Raw genomic sequence first — 21,606 nt, 5'->3', positions numbered from 1 at the left:
CAGAGTGGGCTCAGACACCACCTTCACTTTATGCTGAGCACTCCACAATGGTGTATCTGGAAGTGCAAGGTTGGAAATGTGTGTAGCTGCACTTAGATGTGTTGTGTCCTTGCTCATGGCTCATGTTGACTCAGCTGTGCTAATCCTCCACTGTAAGGTGGCTTGGGAATTTTGAGTTTCTGTATCGAGTCTGCACATCAGCAATTCTTGCATGCTCATTATTAGTCCTTTTTTTTTTAAATTCAGAATGACTCCAAGAAGTGTCAGATGCTGTCATTTGTCCATTTTGTGGACCACAGAAGGACTGAACAACCCTGCCATATGCAAAAGCAGTTTTACAAGAGACTGTGTGTTACAACAGCACTAGTGAGCCCAGGGTTTATGGGGACCCAGGACACCACAGTGCAAGGCTTCCCTGTCGCTGAGGTCTCTTAATGCCACTAAGCTTTGGGTACAACCCTGAGACAAAGCGAAGTCAGCCATCATATCTTGTGTTTACATTTCGTCCCAGGCTGCAAAACTACCCAAAGGTGAGCCTGAAGAGCTCACAAGGAACCCCCCACTGGGAATAGGATGCTGGATGTTATCTGTGTGCTATAATATGAACAAACTTGTACTCAGTTTTCCTCGCTTGTTGCAGAGATGTTATTTTTACCATTTTTCTATACAGGATTTCAAGAGTTACGTCAGTGTATAGAGGTACCAGTATAGCAACCTTTGAATTCTTTTCAGCTAGATATAAAACCCACAGAAATTTCAGAAAAACACTGCCTGTATATGCAATTTATTGTGTCCAATTTATTGCAGAATACTTCAAATCTGTATCCCACCTGATGTAGGTGGTCTTACCAATAGATAAGACCTATGTGGCTTTGGGGGAAGATGTCTTTGAGAACATGAAGATCCAAGTCAGGGGTTTGGATCAGTATGAAGCCTTCACTTCAGTGGGGTTTAGTGATGTTCTTTCTTTAAGTTTGATAACTATAATTACTGCATCCTCTGGTGCTTTAAAATCAATCTTTAAGAGTGCCTAATAATTTCTAAATAAGCTATTATGTAGGCGATAACAGAGTGTGACCCTGTTTCTCACCCCATAATAATTACTTGGCACTTGCATTGGGCAATTTCAAGAGAGTGATTGATATCTTGACAATTTAAGTCATTTGTTTTTGATTCTGTGAAAAGGATCTTTATATGAGCAGGTCTCCATAGCGATTTGTGTAACACATTCTTTCTGAGATATTTTGTAAACTGCTGGTCTTCAGAGCACACAGATCCCATATAGGGATCCCTTTTGTTACCAATCAAGAAATTCTTTATCAGCTTTTGAACTATTTCTGCTACTATTTATTTCTAAATAATTTTCCATGTCTTCTAAGAAAGTTATGAACACAGGTTTGAGCCCATAAGACAACAGGATGAGAGGGCCAGTGGTAAGGATATTTAACCTAGGATTTGGGGGGCCCTTCTCCCTGTTCTGCCATGCTTCTGGGATTTCAGGAATATTGCTGAGACACCCATTGCCTTTGGTTTCAAGTAGTAAGGCAGGAATACTATCATTACATTACTGTGTTTTACAAGGATGAATACACACACACTATAGGACAGAAGACATGTAGTGCCTTATAGATACTGAATACCATTTCTTCATGTTCCTGATTGACATACTGATAAGAGATAATAGTTGTTTAGCATAAATAAGTTTTAAGTAGACTGAGTTACACTGAGTTATAATATTGTGTGATTTAATATAGGTTTTTTGCTTTGCTTGCTTAGCATGAGTACCTGGATTACATAAGCAATCAATTTTCTGACTCTTTCCACCTCACAAAGTGATAAAGAAACAGAAACTACGATCCTCAGAACTCTATTTACTAACTCTGACAGCAGAAATTACTGGTCAGGTATTTGCAAAGCACTGTGAAAAGGCTGTGCTCATGGACTAACATGGGAACAGATTCATGAAGTGCAAGGAGATGCTGAGGGAGGGACTGTGGCCCTTATCCTCGTTCACTATCACTTCAGGAGCGTGCAGGCTCTTTACTGAGACATCATTTTCCGTTTTCTGTGCCATCCCTCACTGTACATGAAGGAAAAACGATGGGGAGGGCGTCGAGCTGTCGCCACAGGAGGCAAGGTGGGAAAACCCTTTGAAGAGTGACTGTCTGAGTCCTCAAACTGTACCTACCGGTGCAAAATTCATTGCATGAATAATTCATAACGCTCTGACTCGGTCCACAGCGCCAGAGACGCCACACCCAAGATGGCGGCCCTGCCCTGAGGGGCGCTTCCGACAGCTCGTTCCCTTCCCCGCCCGCCGTGCGCAGTGTCGCGGCTCCGGGGGGAAACGCGGAGCTGATGGCGGGGCCGCCGGAAGAGGCGGAAGGGTTTCGCGGGCGGACCCAGCAGGGCGGAAGTCGCTGAGGCGAACGGGGGTGGCGGCGGCAGCGAGCGACGATGAACAACAAATTCGACGCGTGAGTGTCACCCCCTAGTCCCCTCCCGACCGAGCCCCGGTGCGGGGCCTACACGGCTCCGAGCCCCGCCGGCGCCTCCCGCCGCTGCCCCGGCGCCGGGCGGGCGAGACACGATGAGTCACGGGGCTGCGCACAGCCCTGTCCCTGTAGCCGGGGCCCGGCCTGGCCCCGAGGGGACGCGGGACCGAGAAGTGTGGGCGGTGGGCCGGCAGCAGTCCCGCACCGGGGAGTCACGGGCCGCCCCGTGGCCCCGCTTGTCTCTCGCCTTTTCCGGCCCTTCGCAGGGAATGGTGTGGGCGGAGAGACCTGTGGGGTGCTGGGGAGACCTGTGGGGTGCTGGGGAGACCTGTGGGGTGCTGGGTGCTGGCGCGGTGTCTGCTCGCCCGAGGCGCTGCCTCTGCTATGCTGGGGGGCGTGGGGAGCGGGGTGGGCAAGAGTCAGCAGAGGTACAGTGTCAGGTCCTCATGTGGGCCCCCTGAACAGCAGGGAACCCTAGCAAGTAACTGGGGTTTCCTGTGGCAGATCAGTATCTAGCACAAGCTACTTGAGTTTGTTCCAAAAAGCTGCTTTGTGGTTCACTGGGGCTTAAAAGTGCATGCCCAAGATGCCTGTGATGGGGATGAAAGCAAAAGTAGTTTTTACTGCGTGTGTTGTTAAGTGTAGATTTTCAAACTCTGGTGGCCCTTGTACCACAGAGGAGCTTTGGAGCAGAGAACTGCCTGGGCTTGGTGTGAACCTTCTCCGCTGTGTGATGGCTCTCTGTTATTTTTCTTTGCCAGATTGAAAGATGATGATAGTGGAGACCATGACCAGAATGAGGAAAATAACACACAGAAAGACAGTGAGAAGGAAAAGAATGACCGTGAGAAACCACAGAGTACTACCAAGAGGAAGGTATGGTGCTGGCATCTGCGCTCACTGCCAGGGCATGGTGTGGCAGTGCTAGGGAGTCAATCTTCAGTTCAAGAATAACGAAAATGTGTCTTGGAGGGCTGTGGTGTCAGTGCATTGTTACTGCTGCAGTGAAGACAGGGTCTGTGTTTGATTTCATTAATTTGATGTCACTTTCAGAGGTCTCTCATCTGAGGGGTGAATGCTCCCTTCACTAACATAGCTGGTACCCTGCTTGATTTTTGAATGAAAATGAGAAGTAAAGCTTTATTTTCATCAAGAAACAAATTTGGAAGAGGACATGGGGAAAGGACTTCTGTCTGACAGAGCAGTAGTGGCTTGAAGGTGGTTTAGCAGGCAGTGTTTGTGACACTGTTGAGATAACTTTTAAGATGTGTCCCTGTGTGTAATGTAGCCTTGTCAAGAAGGCATAATGTATATATCTCTCCTGATTTGGTTTTTTTTTTTTTCATCTTGTGCTTAGGAAAACTGCTCTGTCTGAAGTAATACAACCCTTGTAAACTTGCCATAGTCAAGGAGAGATTTAAGCTCTGGTAACTCTGGTAACAATATCGAGTAGTATAAGATAAGGGCTTTGATTGGAGTTTTCTCTGTAAGTTTTGACTCCTGGCTAATGAGCTCTCATTAGCCTCTTTTGTGCTCATTAGAAGTATTTTTGATCAGAAATCAGTGTTTTGGAAATTGAGAAGTGATGGCTGCCCACTGCTGGTGATGGGTTCTGCCAAAGCTGACATAACAAGTTCTTAGATTAATCTTCCCAGAGCACTGGGGTGTTGGTTGCTTAAGGCAGTTGGTGTCACCAGAGTTTTAATTGCATTTGAATCATGATTCATTATAAGTGGGGTTTACCCTTCCCAGAGGAGGAGAGTGTCTTTTTTTTCCCTTAGTTTGAAAAAGTTAAAACTCTCACATTTCCCTTTTTAGTTCTTCTTTTTTTTTTTTTTTCCTTTGAGACAGGCACAGGACAAAAAAATTCAGTAATGATGCCTCTGATGGCTTGAATAGTTGCTTTTATATGCTGTAAATGTAATTTTTCCATTCCCCTTTTTAGAGGAGCATACAAGGGGTAAACAAGCTTTTCTGTTCTGCAGGCTGTGGTTCCAGGGCCAGCTGAGCACCCCTTGCAGTATAACTATACCTTCTGGTACTCCCGACGGACCCCCGGGCGGCCCACCAGCTCCCAGAGTTATGAACAGAACATCAAACAGATTGGCACCTTTGCCTCTGTGAGTATCCCCCTGCTGTCCCTGTGCCACTGGGGCACAGCCTGGTCCTCCTGGCTCAGTTCCTGTGTGCTGACTCTGCACACTCAGGCTGTGCTCGTGGTGCCAGAGAGTGATTTGCCAAAGCAAATGAGCTCTTGAATTACAGCAGGAGATGTGTCTTTAGCACTTTTCTTCTGCCCTGTGCTAGATCTCTGTGCATGGTGGTAGCTGGTATAATAATAGAAAAAAATAAAAGAGCAGGCATCTTCCATCTATGGCTAGAGCAAGAGAAGAAAGGAACAGCTTTTCTGTTCCATTTCTGTACCGTCCCTCACACACTTCCCTCCACCCACATTCCCACCACAAAGACTGTGTTTGGAATAAGCATCTGGTGTACTGTATGGGCCAACAGCTGGTGGCCTGTTGTCTGTCTGGAAGTGATGGACAAGGTGCAGTTTGATGTTGCAGTCAAGTTCATTAAAAGGCAAATTGCTCTTCCTTTCCCAGTCTACTCTGTGGTTGCTTGTTCCTGGAATAAACTTGAGCATGTCCTGGAAAGGCGGTGTTGGGTTTTTGCATGGTGTTGGCAGAGTAAACCCTCCCTCAAGAGCCCAAGATACATAAGCAAAATGAGTCCCTATTGGTATTCTAGAGCCCAGGAAGTCTATTGACTGTTTTCTTCCTTTTTCTTTTACATCTGGTGTTTGCCCAGTTTTTTCAGGTTCTCTTATAAATGTTGATTTTTCCTACCATTACATATCCTCTGCAATATGAGAATTTATAAAAACAGCCCTTTATTCCTTCTGGAGGCTGCCTAAAAATATGCCTGTCTGAGCAGCTGGGTTGTGTCACTGTATCGACACAGGATAAGGGTGGGAAGAAGAGCCTGTTGTTGTGGGTAGTTACTGCTCCTATTACCCTGTGTGAGCAAGTATTTTCAGTCCAGGGGATGAAAAATGTGGCTGCTGCTTGGTGATCTGGCAATAACTTTTCAGTCTGATAAATCAGTGTAGACTTAGCATTGATTTTTATCTCCTTAGAGGAAAAACATTGTGTTGAATATTCTGTTGTCTGCTCTTTGCTACAGAGAATTTGTTGGGGCCAGTGTTGGCTGGGAATGCTGTAGTTCTTTTAGGATAGAGAGACTGAACAGCATATCTGATATGTTTGGGTCTAAATTCTGTTTAAGGGGATGGAAGAGCAAACTTCAGAGAAAATTGTCTAGCTAAGTCTGGGTTCAGATTTATTCTTTCAGTGGAAAGCTCTAAAAGGTGTGAAATGTGAACCACTAGAGGGCATGTTCCCTCACTGTGGGAGTGTGATTTCCCCACAGATATCTGACAAAAACAGATTGCTTCTGACCCCTCCTCAGTCTTGGTTCATAATTTTATTGGCTGTAAAAGCAAATTCCAGCTTAGGTGGCAGAGGTCACAAATTGGAGTGGAATTCCAAGTGCTGACCAAGCCATTAAGGTCTCTGATAAAGTGTTTGGGGTGATGTCTGACCCCTCCAGCTGCACTGCTGGTCTGCTTAATAGCCATTGTCTTACTGAATAGAGTCTTCTTAAAATGTGGAAATTAGTATAATCTCTTCCACTGCCTTGTTTAGATTTAAAGATCCATCCTCTCTCAAATCCTTTCTTATCCAGATTCTCAAAAGATAAATATACCTTTTAGCATATTTAAGAACTATAAAAAGTCCCTTGCCTTACAGTCAGATTGTCTCAAGCAGACACAGGGAAGTGATCAAAGTGAAGTGGTGCTAGTGTGTACCATGGCAGATTGTAAAAGGAAGTAAGAGGTATTGAAATAAAAAATCTGAGTAGTGCCTCCCAATCTTAAACTAGCACCAGAATGTATAAAAAACCTGCATACAGTAAAATTAAATACAAAAAAATATCTTATTTGAAGGCTTTTGCAGTTTCCATGGTCACAGAGAGCAGTGGTTATGCACGGTAAAGAGGCTTGGCTGTAGCTGATGCATTTGACACATATCCAGTGATTGAAAGTTTGGGCAGGAGTTAAAAGATATGTTTGGAACTGTTCTCCAGAGCAGCTGTTATCTTAACACAGATTTCTTCAGACATACACTGAGTGACTTTAGAGGCGTCTCTTAAATATTTTAAGTGGTGGTCACCTGTAGTCAGAAACAGGCGCCTGAACTCTGACACTTGTTGCCTTTTGTGTTGCCTAATCAACACTTTGGTGACGAGAGTAAAACAGAAGAGGGGAAGGTTGCTCTGGAGAGCTGGTGTAAAAATGGTAGCCTGTTTCTGTAGAAATCTTGACTGTGATCAGTTTGAGCAGCCTCATTGTGTGGTTGGTGTTGTTGCAGGTGGAACAGTTCTGGCGGTTTTACAGTCACATGGTACGTCCTGGGGACCTGACAGGCCACAGTGACTTCCATCTTTTCAAAGAGGGCATCAAACCCATGTGGGAGGTGAGTTGGAGCTCTCATTTCTGCCTTGATATTTTCCCCAGTATTTTAACAGTCCTGCTGCCAGAGAGGGAGGGTGGGGAAGTTGCTGGCTGCGCCTCATCTAAGCTCTGTGCCTCCCAGTATAGGCACTTGCCCCTTATAGCTGCCTCCAGTGACAGCAGTGCAGGATTTCCTCTGGAAGGACTGGACCTCTCCAAGTGGAATTCAACAAAGCTTATAAAAACCAACCCTCCTTTTTCAGTCAAGGAGGTGCATATGGTTAAAAGCCTGCACCCACAGCTGGAAATGGAAAAACAAAAAAACAACTTTGCGTTTTATTTGCTTTGTTGTTGTTGGTTTTGGTTTTTTGTTTTTGGGTTTTTTGTTTTGTTTTTGGGTTTTTGTTTGTTTGGGGGTTTTTTGTTGTTTTTTTTTTTTTGTTCCAGGGTTTTAGTTTGCTTCTATTTCTATCCAAATCTGTTAAAGGAAAAATGAAAAAACATCTTTCCCAGCAAATCATTCTTCCAGTTCCTGGCCTGCTTCCATCAATGACCAATAGCATTCACAGTATGAGGATTTTATGTGTTTCTCTGAAGTACCTAATTATACTGCTTCGTCCTGAGAAATTTATATGTGACCCTTGTTAGCAATTATTTTAAGCAAGGTGTTTTATAGCCAGTTACTGCACATACTATTTATATAAAATGTTTAACCCTCTTTGGGCTCCTGGTGAGCAAGTTCCTCAGACAATGTGTCGACCAGAGAGTCCCCAGGTTAATGATACCAGAATTTCTATAAGGCATTTCCTGGTAGACATTTTAAGATGGAGAGATTCTTTGGTATTTTTACTTCTGGCCCTGCTTCCTTATTGTATTTCTAGAAGAGGACCTGAGATCTCACTTCTGGCCTTCCATGGCTGCATGCTTTGTAGGGCTTTGTTTATGCTTCTTTCTCTTCCAAACCAGTCCTTAGTTACTGTCATTCTTGTAGGTACATATGTGCCTGTGTGTAGCTCTGATCCTTTTCTGCATCCATCTGTGCCTTTTCTAGTGAAGTCAGAAGCACTAAGCATAATATTCCCTGGTGATTTACTGGGCTGCAGATCATTATTATTCTGGTGAAGGAAAATCAAATGCTTGACTGAACTGAAGCTTGTTTAACCTGAAAGAAAACTAACAACAACCATAAAGCACATGATACAGCATCTGCCTCCCAATCACTGCTCTCTCTGTAGCCTTGAACCTGCTTAAGCCATGTTTGAGATATTTTTAGCAGTATCACTCTCTTTGGCTGCCCATTAGTCATTGTGGAAACTTTGAAGAGTTAAACCCAAGTCCCAGTCTAAAGGCTGTGATGTTCACAACTTGGAAAACAAGGGTACTTAACAGAAACCAGTTTGCTTCTCACAGGATTCTGCCACATTCCTAGAACTTGTGTTGATTTGGATGGCTCCTGTCATGCTTTGAGGTTTGTCTGGAGCTGACGCCTTCTCCTTTCAGTCCAGCACATACCTGAAAAGTAGGAGTCAGATGAATGCTGCTGTTATGCTGACACTTCCATGTTTTCTCAGGATTGCTTCATTAGCACTTGCTGTGTCTGAGAGAACAGACAAATGTTTAGTTTTATCTGAGCCCTAGAGAAGCTTTAAGGCTAAAATAAAATTAACTTTATTTCATTAAGAGGGGTTGGGCTGCCTTGCCTGGCATCTTCAAGGTGTGTCCCAGCTTGGCAGAGGGGATTGCTGGGGATTTGGAGAAGGATGTCCTGTTTCATGCAGTCCCCTCTGAGTCATCCTTTGTTCTCCCTTTCTGTCCTAGACCTGTTTTCCCTCACCCTTCCTAACTGCCACCTCTTTTACTTGTTCCTACCTCTCTGTCTTCAGCTTTGGATGGAATTTGTTCCCCTCTCACCTTGTAAGATTTCCCAGCTACAGTGTTGTACCAGAGAATGCCACAGTGTTCTGCACAGAGGAGGAGCTGCTCTTTGACATAGCTGTGCATCGTGGGGAGCAGGGGAGGCTGTAGCAGTTTCCAGCTCTTTGTCACCTTTACAGAAGCACAGTATTGAGGTGACAGACTGGGTGCTTAGCATAAAATTTTTTGTTTACCTTCTTCCCTCATTTTGGTTATTTCCCTGGGTCACCACAGTCTGGAGCAAACATTCAGCTGTATGATGTGTTTTAATATCAGTAGTTCTCAGAGAACAGGGTGGTCCTTTCTGTGTTAACACAACTTGTGAGCACATTCCTGAAAATGTGGAAGGAAAATGTTTGTAAAATTTGGCTTGCTTCTAAAATACTGTTTTGCAAACTCTTTCCTGGCCTTCCATGCTCTGTAATGAGGGGGTTCTCCTGTTTTACAGGATCTTGTTGTACAAGCAGAGCTACATATACAGGGGATGAGACAAATGGTGAATCAGTCTCAGGTTTAGGAGTTGTTTTAAAGTCCTTGCCTCTGGGTCTGTTTGTGCAGATTGGTAGGCTGGCATTAGTCTTTGCTAGTGGGATCAAAACACTGGAACTCGAGTCAGGGCACAGAACTTTGTCTGGAAGGCTGAGGGCCATTGTTTCAAGTACTTTGTATTCAAAGTAAGTGGTTTTCCTCTGTCTCTGTTTATATGGAGGAGAAGTGAAATAAAATGCTTTCGCTTGAAAATACCTTCCTTGCCCCACCTAATCAATATCTGCTCCTGTGTGTGGCTCTACTGTCTTGTGGGTAGCAGAAAAACAGCTAGGAGAAAACAAATCAATTTATTTCCCCTCTTCCTAGGATGATGCCAACAAAAATGGTGGTAAATGGATTATCCGTCTGCGGAAGGGCTTAGCGTCACGGTGCTGGGAGAATCTTATTCTGGCCATGTTGGGAGAGCAGTTCATGGTGGGGGAAGAAATCTGTGGGGCTGTCGTCTCTGTCCGATTCCAGGTGAGTGCTTTTGAGAACTGGCACATGCTTCCATGTGGCAGGGCTGCAGCAATGCCCTGTGCTTACCCCTCCCTCCTGTGCCATTCTGCAGGAGGACATCATCTCCATATGGAACAAGACAGCCAGCGACCAGGCCACGACAGCCCGGATACGCGACACGTTACGAAGAGTGCTCAACCTACCTCCCAACACCATCATGGAATATAAAACCCACACCGATAGCATCAAGTACGTCTGCTGGCCAGGGGGGTGCTGCAGGTTGCATGTGTGCTCAAGCAGCTCAGTGCATGGCACAGGCCTTGGCAGAAGTGCTCATGTGCGTTAGGGCTGTTCCTGCAAACTGACGTGCAAACAGCAGCAGTTGTTGCCAGCGTGCTTTGAAAGCCAGATTCCTGTGTTGTTGACATACTGTTGTTGGGAATGTTTGGTTCTATGAGCAAAACCTTTTTCTTTTTAAATGTGTGATCCAGGGTTATTTTAACAGTTCACCCAGCCTGTCACTTGGGCAGTCCAGAGTGGGACTGTGGCTTGATGTATTCAAAGACAAGAAAGATTGTGTGTGTGGGGGGGTGTCGAATCATTTGAATAAATAGAGATTCTGGGGAATAAAGTGCGGAAGCTAACAGGGATTTATGATGCCATTAGACTTATAAATGGTCTGAGGAAAGTGCTGTGTGAATTTACAGTGCTGTACAAATGATTTCTAATCATAATAAACGTCGTATATTAAGTCTTCCAGGCCCTGGTGACAGAGGCTCTTTAACAAGACTAGAAGATCATGGTACACAGAGAGCACAGCTGTATTTTTAAATAAGTGTATTATAGCTTTCCATATTAGGCCATTCAGGGTGACTTTTATTTCCAACAAAGTGACAAAAAATTGCATATATAGGTGAATAATATGAAACTTAGAGGTGAATAATATGTTTTTCTTTTTTTTTTCTTAGGTGTATTATAAACCAATACACTGATTAGGTCATATTGGTTAAATTAATACTTGAAAAGGTGCACACAGAAAAAGAAGTGAAACAAATGAATAAGACACTGATGGGGCAGAGAGCTTTCTAATCTTGCCTGTAATGAAGGTGCAAGTATCTTTCATGATTTTCTTTCATCATGTTGGCTTGGTCTTTCCACGTAATCACCCTGTCATCAGTCTGCTGTCAGACAGTTTGATGGGATCAATCCTGGTTCTAGCAGACAGCTAGCTTCCAGTTTTGAGTATGGGGTCGCTAGTAATTATACAGAAATCTCACTGATACTGCCTGCAGGCATCTAGTGTTCCATGTGGCTCTCCCTCCTGTGTGAATGGAAAAGAGAAGGGAAAGTGATGATTTTGTCAGTGATTTTGCCACTAACATTTCTCCTGCACTTTTTGCCAGGAGAGGGCACTGTGGACTCTCTGTCCATGTAGGGAAATAGCAACGTGCTCATGTGGACACACAGCAGAGTATTTTACTCCTGTTCAGCAGCAGCAGACTGCGGACTGTGGTGATGTGGCTTTGTGGTGAGAGCAGGGAGGTGTTTGACTTCTCTCAGTCTCTGTAGTAAAAGCTGTGTATGGAGCCTGCTGTCCTAAGATGTGGTGATGGTTCATGTAGCAAGTATAGAAAGGAATGATGTGGCCTTTCCCTTGTAAGCTATCACCACCAGCATTTCCTAGCACAGAAAATGCCGCTATAGCAATGTTTGTTTTTGCTCTGGCAGGTGTAAGGCCTGAGTGATGGTGCATCCAGTAGTGTGGCCTCAATTCTCTACACCAGTGTAACATGCTGTGCTTGCTGCTCTCTCTTCCTGCATAGCATCCAAGTTTCATTTTATGCTGCTGATGTGTGGTGCAAAATGAGCTGGTCTGAGAATAACAGGTGTTGGAGGTATCAAGTTTAGTAGCTCAGATTACAGCTGGGAGCAATTCTTAAATAGAGGCCAACTGGCTTGTCTTCCACTCATTTTTCTGTGGGTAGGAGGGTTAGTCAAGAATTGCTTTGATGATGTCCCTGTCAGGTAGGTCTAAGCAATTAACCTTCTGCCTTGTAGGGCATCATAAAAGCCCCTTTTTTCCCATTGCCTCACTTGAGCTGCAGCGATCTGATTGCAGTGCTCTCCAGCATCTCCTTCCAATGGCACTGGTGTAAATTCAGAGCAGAACTGCTGTCAGTGGAGTTTCTGTGTAGTGGTGCACAGACCAACTTCTTGTGCCTCTCTTGCCTGGTACCAGTAGGCAGCAAGGGGCAGCAGCTGCAGAGAGATGACGGTGACTGCTTTGTGACAGAGAAGAGCAGGACAGCCCCAGCTTTCAGTCTGACTTAGTTTCATATCATTAAGGTTCTCTCACTAATAAAGAATCTCTTGTGTAACTAGTTCTATCCTCCATGAAGTCTGGCTCCTTTTCCTCGCCCATCTATCAAGTCCTGTTGAAATACTGTCCGTCATGAATAAACTCCACTTATGCTGCACATGTACCATGTGATTTATGACTTGGGAGGGCTTCCTAGCCAGCACTCTATATTCACACTCTGGCTGTGTTTCATGAAAAGCTCTAATGGAAGAGCTGTGCTCTAGGCTTTGTCAGGGCTGCCTTTTGAGGGGGGCTTATGGCATTTTTCATTTGTATGGGCTGCATCTCTCCACTAGAGCTCTGCTCATGTGCGGGGTTTGATTGGCATTGATTGTGCTTCAGGGAAGGGAGCATGCTTAGCAAGAAAAGAACAGGCATTTCTCAAAACCTTGACTTTTAGGTAGTGAATTGACCTGGATTAGCTTTTGACACACTGTAAATGAATGCTTCTGTAGAAATTGCTAGCATTCCTCTCACTCTGGAACCTGAGCCCTGTGTTTCAGGTTTTGTATATTCCTTTTGTGATGATGCATTTCATATTAAATCATTTCTAGACACCATTTTTCATGAGTTGTCAGTGAGGCTGCAGCCTCCTTTGTTTCAGAAAGTGGTGGTGCTGCCAAGCTGCATCTGAAAAGTACCTGTTGCGTCACAGCTATTCCAAGGAGCTGTTCTGCATTCTGTCCTTCCTGCTCTCAGTGGTGGGGCTTGTGCATTTAGCTAGATAAGCAGATCTTTCGTTGCAATTTTCCTGTGTTTGTCTTTTCTCTTGCTTGTGATATTGACAAGCTGCCTAAATCCCAGCGAGTAGAAGGGTCAGCCTAGTCTGTATGAATTTCAAATCTTGCTAGGAGGGCTAGAACAAACTCTTGGACTTCGCTTGATTCTGGAGGATTTACAGTACCTTAGACGTTACAGTACTGAGCACCTGAAGAGAACACATGTGACATTTTGTGGGCTGCCTTGTTTCTGTAGCTGGAGAGAAATTGTTTCTTTTGTTCCCTCTGAGGTTCATTGAGAGAGAGGCACTCAGATGCAGTGAACCACTTAATAGGTTCAGTTCATCAGTGTTGTTAACCTTGGAGATGACAAGGTCCAGTAGTGACAGTCGCTTGTGGACAGTGGTACTTCCTGTGGCTTGGAATTAAAGGAAAAAAACACAGTCTCTTTTGCTGCTGTAGCAGGTGCACCTTTTTGAAAGCAGAATGTTGTCAACCACAGCCTGGCCATGTCTCAGCGAAGCCACTGAAAATATTCAGGTATCTGCAGTTGGGAGGGGGGTGGAGGGGAAGTGATCACTTTCACATTTGACTTGAGCATTGCAGCATGAAGTTCCTGGCTGCCTTGCATACACTTTTGCCCTGCCTGGGCTTATCAGCCTTTCTTTTCTGCCCTGATAACTGTGTGGTCAGTGACCATCTCCTTTGTTGAGAGCTCTCTCACACAATACTGCCCAGGAATCCCAGGGAAATTCAGCAACACCGCTTTCAGTGCCAGGACAGAGCAGAGCAGAGGCCATCAGCAGGTTGCCACTGAGCAGGCTGGTGTGGAAGTGTTTTGGTTGCTGTGTGACGTTATGGATTGTCCTGTCAGCTCTAAAGCAAGGCTGCTTTTTCTGAAAACAAAGCTTTGCTTATTCGTAAGTGCCTGCTGCAGTGAGAGCTGAGCAGGGTATAAAACTATTCTTTCCTTTCAAAGTCACCAGTGATAACTAATGGGATGGCTTGAGTAAATGAGAAGAATAGTTGATCTTAATAGAGCTGGCACTGGGTTCATTTCACTGCAGGCAGTTGGAGGAAATGGCCTCAGACTATATTGTAGGTAGGAAACAAGAGGATATCCTATGGAGGGAATAATGCATTGTAAGAAGACTGCAGGGGTGAGGTTCTCGGGACAAAAAGAGAGGAATGGCAAAAAAATGTGAGGAATTAGGAAGAGAAATCGTTCTGGAAGTGGCAGGTGTTGGGCAAGAAGGTCAGTGTTTATAAGACAGCTGGTGGTAGGGTGCTTGTGAGATTTCCCTTGCCACTAGCAGAGTTCAGCTAATCCTGTAACTATTGTGGTTTTATAGCACTGGTTTCCATTTGCTTGCTGATTTCCAAAACTTTAGGAGAATTCCTCAGTGCTGCTGTTCTACTTGTGTTACCTGTACCTTTGACTGTGTCTTAAAAGGAGTGGGCAGGGTTAACCATGTCTAAAGAGAAATGGTTTGCAAATGGGATCCTCACATATTGCCTGATGCCTGACAGGGGAAGGCAGGTTGCCTTGGGTCTTGCCAGCTCTAGAGCTGCATTGTTTCACCCTCATCCATTCAAGTCTGAGAGCAGGAATAAGATCTAGAGGAGAGCAGTGAGGTTCCAGATCTGGTAGCTGTCCTCTTCTCCTGAGTCTCTGCAATACTGGCTTCATTCATTTATCAAGTCCATTCTCCAATTCCAGTAATGTTTCCAGGTGCTGCAAGTCTAAGACCACTTGCATAGACCTCATCTTTGAATTGAAGAATTCATTGATTCATTCTCCATCAACATAATATACTTTTTTCAGAAGTGTCCAAGACTTTGTGAAAGGCTTCCTTATCTTGGTTGCCAGTCTCATACTAAAAGAGTGCCTATAACCTATTTATTTCATGGGTTGTTTTTTTTTCCAAGGAGGTCAGTTTAGTTGTGTTTATTTAGTTGTGTTATATTGCCTTTGCTACAGGTACTGTCAGAGAGGAGAAATAATTATTTCAGGATAGAACACTATCCTAGATTTTTTTTTTCAAGCTGTTAGTCACAAAGTTCTTGTCTGGCTGTGAACAAATCCCAGGGGAAGCGCCCAGAAAGAGGCTGTGCTGCTCTGAACACCTGCAGAGTGTAATGAGTGGTCAGTGTGCTCAGAGGTTCCAAAAGAGACAGACCTTGGTGCCCTTTTGAAAGGTACCATAAGTGCACTCTGAGCTCTCTGAATCCTTTCTTAGCTGGGGAAGGAGAAGGTAAGGAGCAGGGTTGCACAGAGAAATACTGGAGGCAAACTGCTAGAACTTAATTGAGGATGTTTGCAGAAAACAGCTAGTGATGCTTGCACAATGATGATTTGGAAAGCCCCTTGAAGCAACTAAGACTGCCTTTCCTCTTTTTGCTGGAGTCTTCCTTGTTTTTCTCTTGCTTCTTTTGTTGTTTTTTCTTCTTTCTTTTTGAGGAGATAGTGGCTTCTTTTCTCACTTTTTTTCCTCCAATTTACATTCTGGGGCTAAAGGAAGCCCTGTCTGGGTCCTGACCTTGGGCAGTGGGGAAGAAGGTGGGAAGTTTCAACAGTTGTGGGTCAGGAATGAGTGTGGAAGAACAGCTCTGGCTGACTTTGGCCTGCTAACGTTTCCATTTCTCATCTGTTCAATGGGAATAATCTAAGTGTTTGGGATCAATTCACTGAGTATCTGATCGCTGTGCAGACAGTATGGCAGTAAGGTACTAAAAATGTCTATACATAAAAATAACCTCTTAGACTCTCTGGCATTGTGCCTTTGGCATGTCACAGGTCATAAAGATTCTGCCAGATGAAATTAACTGGCAGCCTTGTTCAGTATGGAATGAGAGCAGTTTGCTCTCCTAGCGTAGTTTAGGTACATTAGGGCAGACACATCCTAATGTGGATGTGGATTTTTTCAGTCAAGTCAGCAGATAGTTGGAGTCATTAGTACTATAATATGTATGAAGGTCTTGAATTAAAAATTCTTGGCTGGAAGAGCTTTTTCTCTCTGTCTGTGAGGACAGAGATGAAGGACTGTGCATGATGTTATTGGGATGTTGGAACAAGGAACTCCTTAGTGTGAAAGGGGTAATAAATTATCTATTATGTTGACAAGTAATCTGCCCTTGTGTTCCTTCTGCTGAGAAGTTAGAAGTTTGGGAGAGCTATGGGAGAGGAAAGAGATTCGTGATTGTGGGTGATGGGAATGTGGTAGAGATGCAAGGGAGGTTGGAGGGTAGACATGAAGGTGGAGACTTTTTGACAAGTCTGGAAATGTGCAAAGATTACCAACAACTAAGAGGGATTCAGAGTTTCTCTTCTCCCTTACTTTATTCTGGAGAGAGGCTGTTGAACCCTGATGTCTTTGTATTTATTTGGGCTATGAGTTGATGGGAAAGAGCATGTGACACCTGGGCTGCTTTTGCAGATGCTGTTTGGGAGCTTGACTGAGGCTCAGATAAGAGCCAGGTTGGTGGTCTGGTTTTGGCACAGGTGGTGATTAATACAGGGTTTCTATTTCTGGATTCTCCTGCTGTGTTGCAGTGGCCTGATGAGGCAGTGCACAGAACAAAATGTGGAGTAGCTGAGAAGTACCAGCAAAAAAATCTAGAGGGTGGTCTGAGTTTATGATTGACCTGGGTTCTCTTTAAGGTCCCTCCAGCTCCATGGGACTCTGTGGCTTCAGAAAATGGCTTGGCATGTGCTGTAGGCACCAGTACTGTTTTGCTGGGCATGGAGAACTATGAGGTTCTTTGATGTCTCTCATCCCAGAAGATAATAGTCATGCTCACATTAACCTCAGCATGTTTTCCTGAGAGGGTTTTCAGTATACTGCCTTTATAAAATCGACAGCAATTTTTCAGTCTTCTGCCTTCATCCATCAGTAACATTCTCCACCAGGGAATGCAGTGTTGGGCCTGTCCCTCAAACTAAAACCATTTTCATTTCAAATAGTTGTGATGTTTTTACTGGCTCATTATTAACAATGCAGGTTTACAATAGGAAATGAGACTTCCTAATAACAATTGGATTCTGCTGCCTGATCAATGAATTTCATAAGAACTAAGCTGTGTGGCATTAAAAAAAGCCCCTTTTGGGGGGATTACCTGCGTATACAGTATGTGGGAAAGCATGAGGCCAGTAACTGGCTGAGTTTAACCAGCCAAGGAATGTGATAATCCTCCAGAAAGATGTAACATGGGCTATTTTATGAGCAATAGGAAATGGATATTCCATTTGTGACTAGGAAGGTCATACCTGTCTCTGGGTATTAATGTGGCTTTATCACCAGCAGCCAGTGGGAGCGCTTCATGTCTGTGCAGAACGCTAAAGCTGCCTTGGGCTGTCAGATGTTTGGCTGGATTTTAAGGATGCTTCTATCCACTAGAGCTATCAGAGAATATTGCCTTGCTCTCTGAAGACAAGTGCCTTTTTAAACGTCATTGAATGTTTCTGCTCTCGTTAAAAGTTAAGAAGCCTTTGATCTGAAGTGCTATTTTTTGGTTTTTATTTCATTTTTTTTCCTCTGGCTTGCCAGGGCCTGGGAGGAGTTTCATGGCCTGGTGAACAGCAGTGGCCGCTGATCGAACGCTCCCCCTCCCTCTGTCACACCCAGGGTAGGGCCTCATCTTTTTTTCCTATGTGACTTCATGGCATACCTCTCAGCTTCCAACCTTCTTCCCATGGGCTGGCATTAGGGGCCTGATGGTGGGCCCATTCTACTATTTGTTCTTTTCCAAAGGTCAAAATGATTTTTTAATTTTTTTTTTTTACACCAGCATTTTCTGTTGAGGTGCTGTGTGCTATTTTGCTAATGAGTCCTTCCTCTGTATGAGGCACTTATATCCCAGACCTGGTCCCAGGAGGCTGAGAGGTATGTCTTCAGCTTGGGTGTGTTGCCTAGGGTTGACTGTAAGCAGGTATGGAGTGGTAAATTAATCCTAAGCATATCCAGGTGATGGATGCTGAGAGAGGCACCTGGGGCCTGACACACGGCTCTTTAACCGTGGGCCGAAACAGAATAATAAATTAATTGGTCAATAAAAGCTTGTTTGGGATGGACACCCAGTAGCTACTGTAGATAGAAATAACAATGTTGTGGATAATGAGACAGCCACCCTCTACTGCTGGTAGTGTCAGCCAAGATGTGCAGAGAAGATAGCCAAGGTGAGCCTAGGGCTGCTGGGAGCTTCACTCAGTGAGGCTCCCAGCCTCAGACTGTTTTTCCCTGCAGTGCCCACTTCCCTAATAGCAGGTCCTTAGGAAGGGCCAGCTAGAGGCCTGGCCATGAGAGTTGGGTTGATTGTAGCCAAGTGGGATCACTGGCTGAGTGCCAGAGGAGAGGAATCTACTGGAAGGAAGCATTTACAGTGTCCAGTTCCCATAACTGGGCAGTGGAATGCAGCTGCTCCAACACAGCTGAGCTCTGAGGAGCTGCCAAGGATCCCAAAACCTCCCTCAACAGCATTGGGCAAGCAGTGTTCTCATACCTTGCTCTGAAGTCATGGGTTAAAATAATACCTCTCTCTCCTCACAGGTTTGGCTTTCTGTGAGGATCAGTGTTTACAAAATACTACCCAGGCAGTTGATAGTGTTGTTATTGTTAGATGACATTCACATGTCCTTCTGGAAGAGGAAACGAGCTCACTTCATGACATACCAGGCTCTGAAGGCAGCAAATGTGCCAAGGGTACAGGAAAACAGTGGCAGAGTTTGAGTCCCAGCTGTACTGAGTAGCCTGTGCTGAGCAGGGATAAGCAAAGGGCCTGGGGCACTCCAATAAAGGCAAAAGGAGGGAAAATGTAGGGAAAGTCTGTCCACTAAAGAGCTGCCTAAAGAGTGCTGTCCTCCTGAGGTAGATGGCACAGGTGAAAGTCCACTATGGGATAGAAAGCCAAACCATTGTTGCAAATTAACCAGAATCCAGTTAATGAATCCTGAATCACATTTCCAAATGGCAGCCCAGCCTGCTCTTCTGGCAAATGCAAAGGTGAACCCCAGTCATCTGCAGATGGCCTCCAGCATGGATTTTGCTGTCACATCATAGCAGAGTAACTTTTTAAACTCTAAAAAGTGGTTTTTACTTCCTTCTGCTCTTCCAGTTCTCCAGCCCACCTCCTGGAGGTGTTCCAGCCTGTGCTGGTACAGCTGCCATGCAGCTCCTAGCAGCGCACAATGATAGCTCAAGGTTTTAAATGGAATTTCACAGTCCTGCACAGCACCTTGCTGCTGAAGTTGCTGCCTTTGCTCTTCAACAATTTGGTGTGCTATGTCCTGGGGCATCCCTAAATGTTTTGGCTTGGGCAACTTACAGCCCTGTCCCTGTTTATGGGAAGAGCTGCCAAACCTATCCTCTCAAAGTAATTGTAATCTCCTTTGTTTCCAACACACCACATATTAATGTGGAAATACGCTTTGCCTGTTGTTGCTGCTCACAGGCTGGCAGTAAGCAGTAACAGACTTCTGTAACCTGCCCCATCTTCAGTTGCTGCATTGCCATCAGACTTGTACTGAGGGAGGTTGTAGACCAGCACTGCTTCCTTGGTCAATTGCCCCTGAGGCTTGCGGCTGTACTCACGAGTGAGTAGAAGCTGCTGAAGAAACTCTTCTGTTTAAACTTGGGGGAATCACCCTTTTCAGATTAGATACTCTTTTAAGGTAGGAGAGATCAGAGAGCTAAACTTGTTGACAGTATGACTAAATACAAGGGACAGAGGCAGTGGGAGGTTGGTCTGATAGTATATTTGTGCTCCAAGCAGAATCCCCAAGATAAATGTTTGGTAAGGAAGAGACCTTGCAAGTTGTTTAAACACCAGAATCCATCAGGGAGGTTTCCACATTCTATCATGTGCTTTACTCACAGGAGATGACAATTTTTTCTTCTCATTGAGTGGGGATTAACCAGGATCTCCCTCTGTTCCAAGTGTTCTGGAGTGACAGCTGACTTGTGTGAGAAGTCTGTAGTTAGGAAGATCTGCATGGGAGGTTTAACAAGCATTGATTTTGAGTGATGTACTGGGATGGCAACACTGGTAGCTGTGGTGGGGAGGATGGGGAGGTGCTGTGATACGAAGGAATTCACATCTTTAACCACTGTTTTTCTTCCCTCTGTTTTCCAGGGATAATTCAAGCTTTCGAAACACAAAAATCACATTGTGAGAACAAGAGTTGGCACTAAGCTCCTCTCTCCGTGTTGAAAGCACTGAGAGTGCCCTCCGACCTCTGAAGGGACTCATGGGCCACTCTCGCACTCCTCCCTGGGGGAAGGATCATCTGAAGCCCTCCAGCAGCGGTGACAATAGAGGCCGATTTTGTCTTACACAAACTTTTTTTTAGCAGTGGGGCGGGAGGCAGCCTTTCAATTAGCGGTGGGCCCTTGGGGCCGCATCTTGCAGCACTTTCCTCTCTTTCTCTACATGGCACGCAGGATCTCTGGGATTCTGCCTCAACATCAGAGCCTTTTGCTGAGGGATAGCAGTATTATAAATCTCTCTGCAGCTGGGAGAAGCATCCCAGTTGAGAGTCAGCCCTGTGGTTTTCAAATGCCCCTTTTCAGTTCTGCCAATAAATTATTGGGTCTCTTTGTTTCTTTCAGTCTCTCATTTTTTGGCTCTGTCTGAAATTCAGTGGAGTGGTATTTCTCTAGGCTTCTTGCTTTATCTTTGCCTCTCCTTTATACTCCCAGGTTAGTAGTGCCTTGTATCCACCCCTGTTTGTTATGGAGAGGGATGTGAGCTTCCCTTAAACCAGGATAAAGAGATGTTTGGTGTCAGTTGTCTTCACTCTGTCTAGATGGACAGCTAGCAGCACTGGCTGAATTCAGGACCAAGCCTTCTTCTGGTGTGCACTGGGGTTTGCAAGTCTGGCCACCTGGGAAAGTGGGCCCCCAGTGGGTGTAGCAGAAGAGGGCAATGGCCCAGCCTGCTGTTCATAGCTGTGTGACAGCTGTGACCAGAAGAGGGGCTGGGAGTGACCCCCTGTCCTTCGGGGTGAGCCTCAAATGATGGGTTGTTGCCTGGAAAGCCAGCATGGCTGCAATTTGGATGCCAGGGAAACAATAGGAGCTAATTATTTCCTCTGATTCTGCTTGACTACAACACTAATTGTACTCATTAACAGCTCCAGCCTTTTCTCCTTTTCCTTGGGGAATCGAACAATTGCCTTTCATTTTTAATGGAGCCTTTGCCTTTGGGCCCAGAAGGGGAGGCTGTGGCCAGTGATGGGGCACATCTGCCCCATGTGCTTTGTGCAGTCCCCCAGGAGAAGGGGCTGCTTGGGCCAATCTGCTCGTGACTGCAGAACCAGCAGCCTGTGTCTGGGACAATTACCAGCCTTGGGGCCTGGGAGACCTTCAGCCTCATGACTCCAATTGCAAATTCCTTGTTTTACTATGGAAGTCTAGACTGAAAGCAGCAGAGAAAGCAGTTTAAAATACTCAATCTCCTGAGGAGTTTGTTTTCTTTGTTGAGGGTGACAGTTTTAGGCTGTCTCTAGAAACATTCCTTGCATTCACAGCCATGACTAAGTGCTCCCTGTGCTCAGGCAGTTAGCACCTGGCTGGGCAGGGAGCAGGGCTGTTCCTGAAGCTGTAGTGGCATCCCTCTCTG

The 21,606-nt window shown here is 45.1% G+C and overlaps 1 protein-coding gene across 2 annotated transcripts; it reads left to right on the top strand.

Moving 5' to 3' along the window:
- The first annotated feature begins 2,325 nt into the window (after positions 1 to 2,325).
- EIF4E2 (eukaryotic translation initiation factor 4E family member 2) lies at positions 2,326 to 20,588 on the top strand. Of its 2 annotated transcripts, XM_005525017.3 has the most exons (8): positions 2,326 to 2,477; positions 3,257 to 3,371; positions 4,481 to 4,615; positions 6,929 to 7,033; positions 9,781 to 9,933; positions 10,025 to 10,161; positions 17,538 to 17,616; positions 20,119 to 20,588. In XM_005525017.3, the coding sequence occupies exons 1-7, from the start codon at positions 2,458 to 2,460 to the stop codon at positions 17,581 to 17,583; spliced, it is 711 nt and encodes a 236-aa protein (XP_005525074.1). In that variant the 5' UTR covers positions 2,326 to 2,457; the 3' UTR covers positions 17,584 to 17,616; positions 20,119 to 20,588. The 2 variants fall into 2 exon arrangements, with proteins under 2 accessions (XP_005525074.1, XP_005525075.1); XM_005525018.3 differs by lacking the exon at positions 17,538 to 17,616.
- The last annotated feature ends 1,018 nt before the right edge of the window (positions 20,589 to 21,606 follow it).

The sequence above is a fragment of the Pseudopodoces humilis genome, chromosome 11, assembly GCF_049639895.1.
Source record: "Pseudopodoces humilis isolate 2021_Gansu_Grassland_sample_001 chromosome 11, ASM4963989v1, whole genome shotgun sequence".
NCBI lineage: Eukaryota > Metazoa > Chordata > Aves > Passeriformes > Paridae > Pseudopodoces > Pseudopodoces humilis.
The sequence above is the reverse complement of the archived record's forward strand: the minus strand, read 5'-3'. Positions and strand labels throughout refer to the sequence as shown.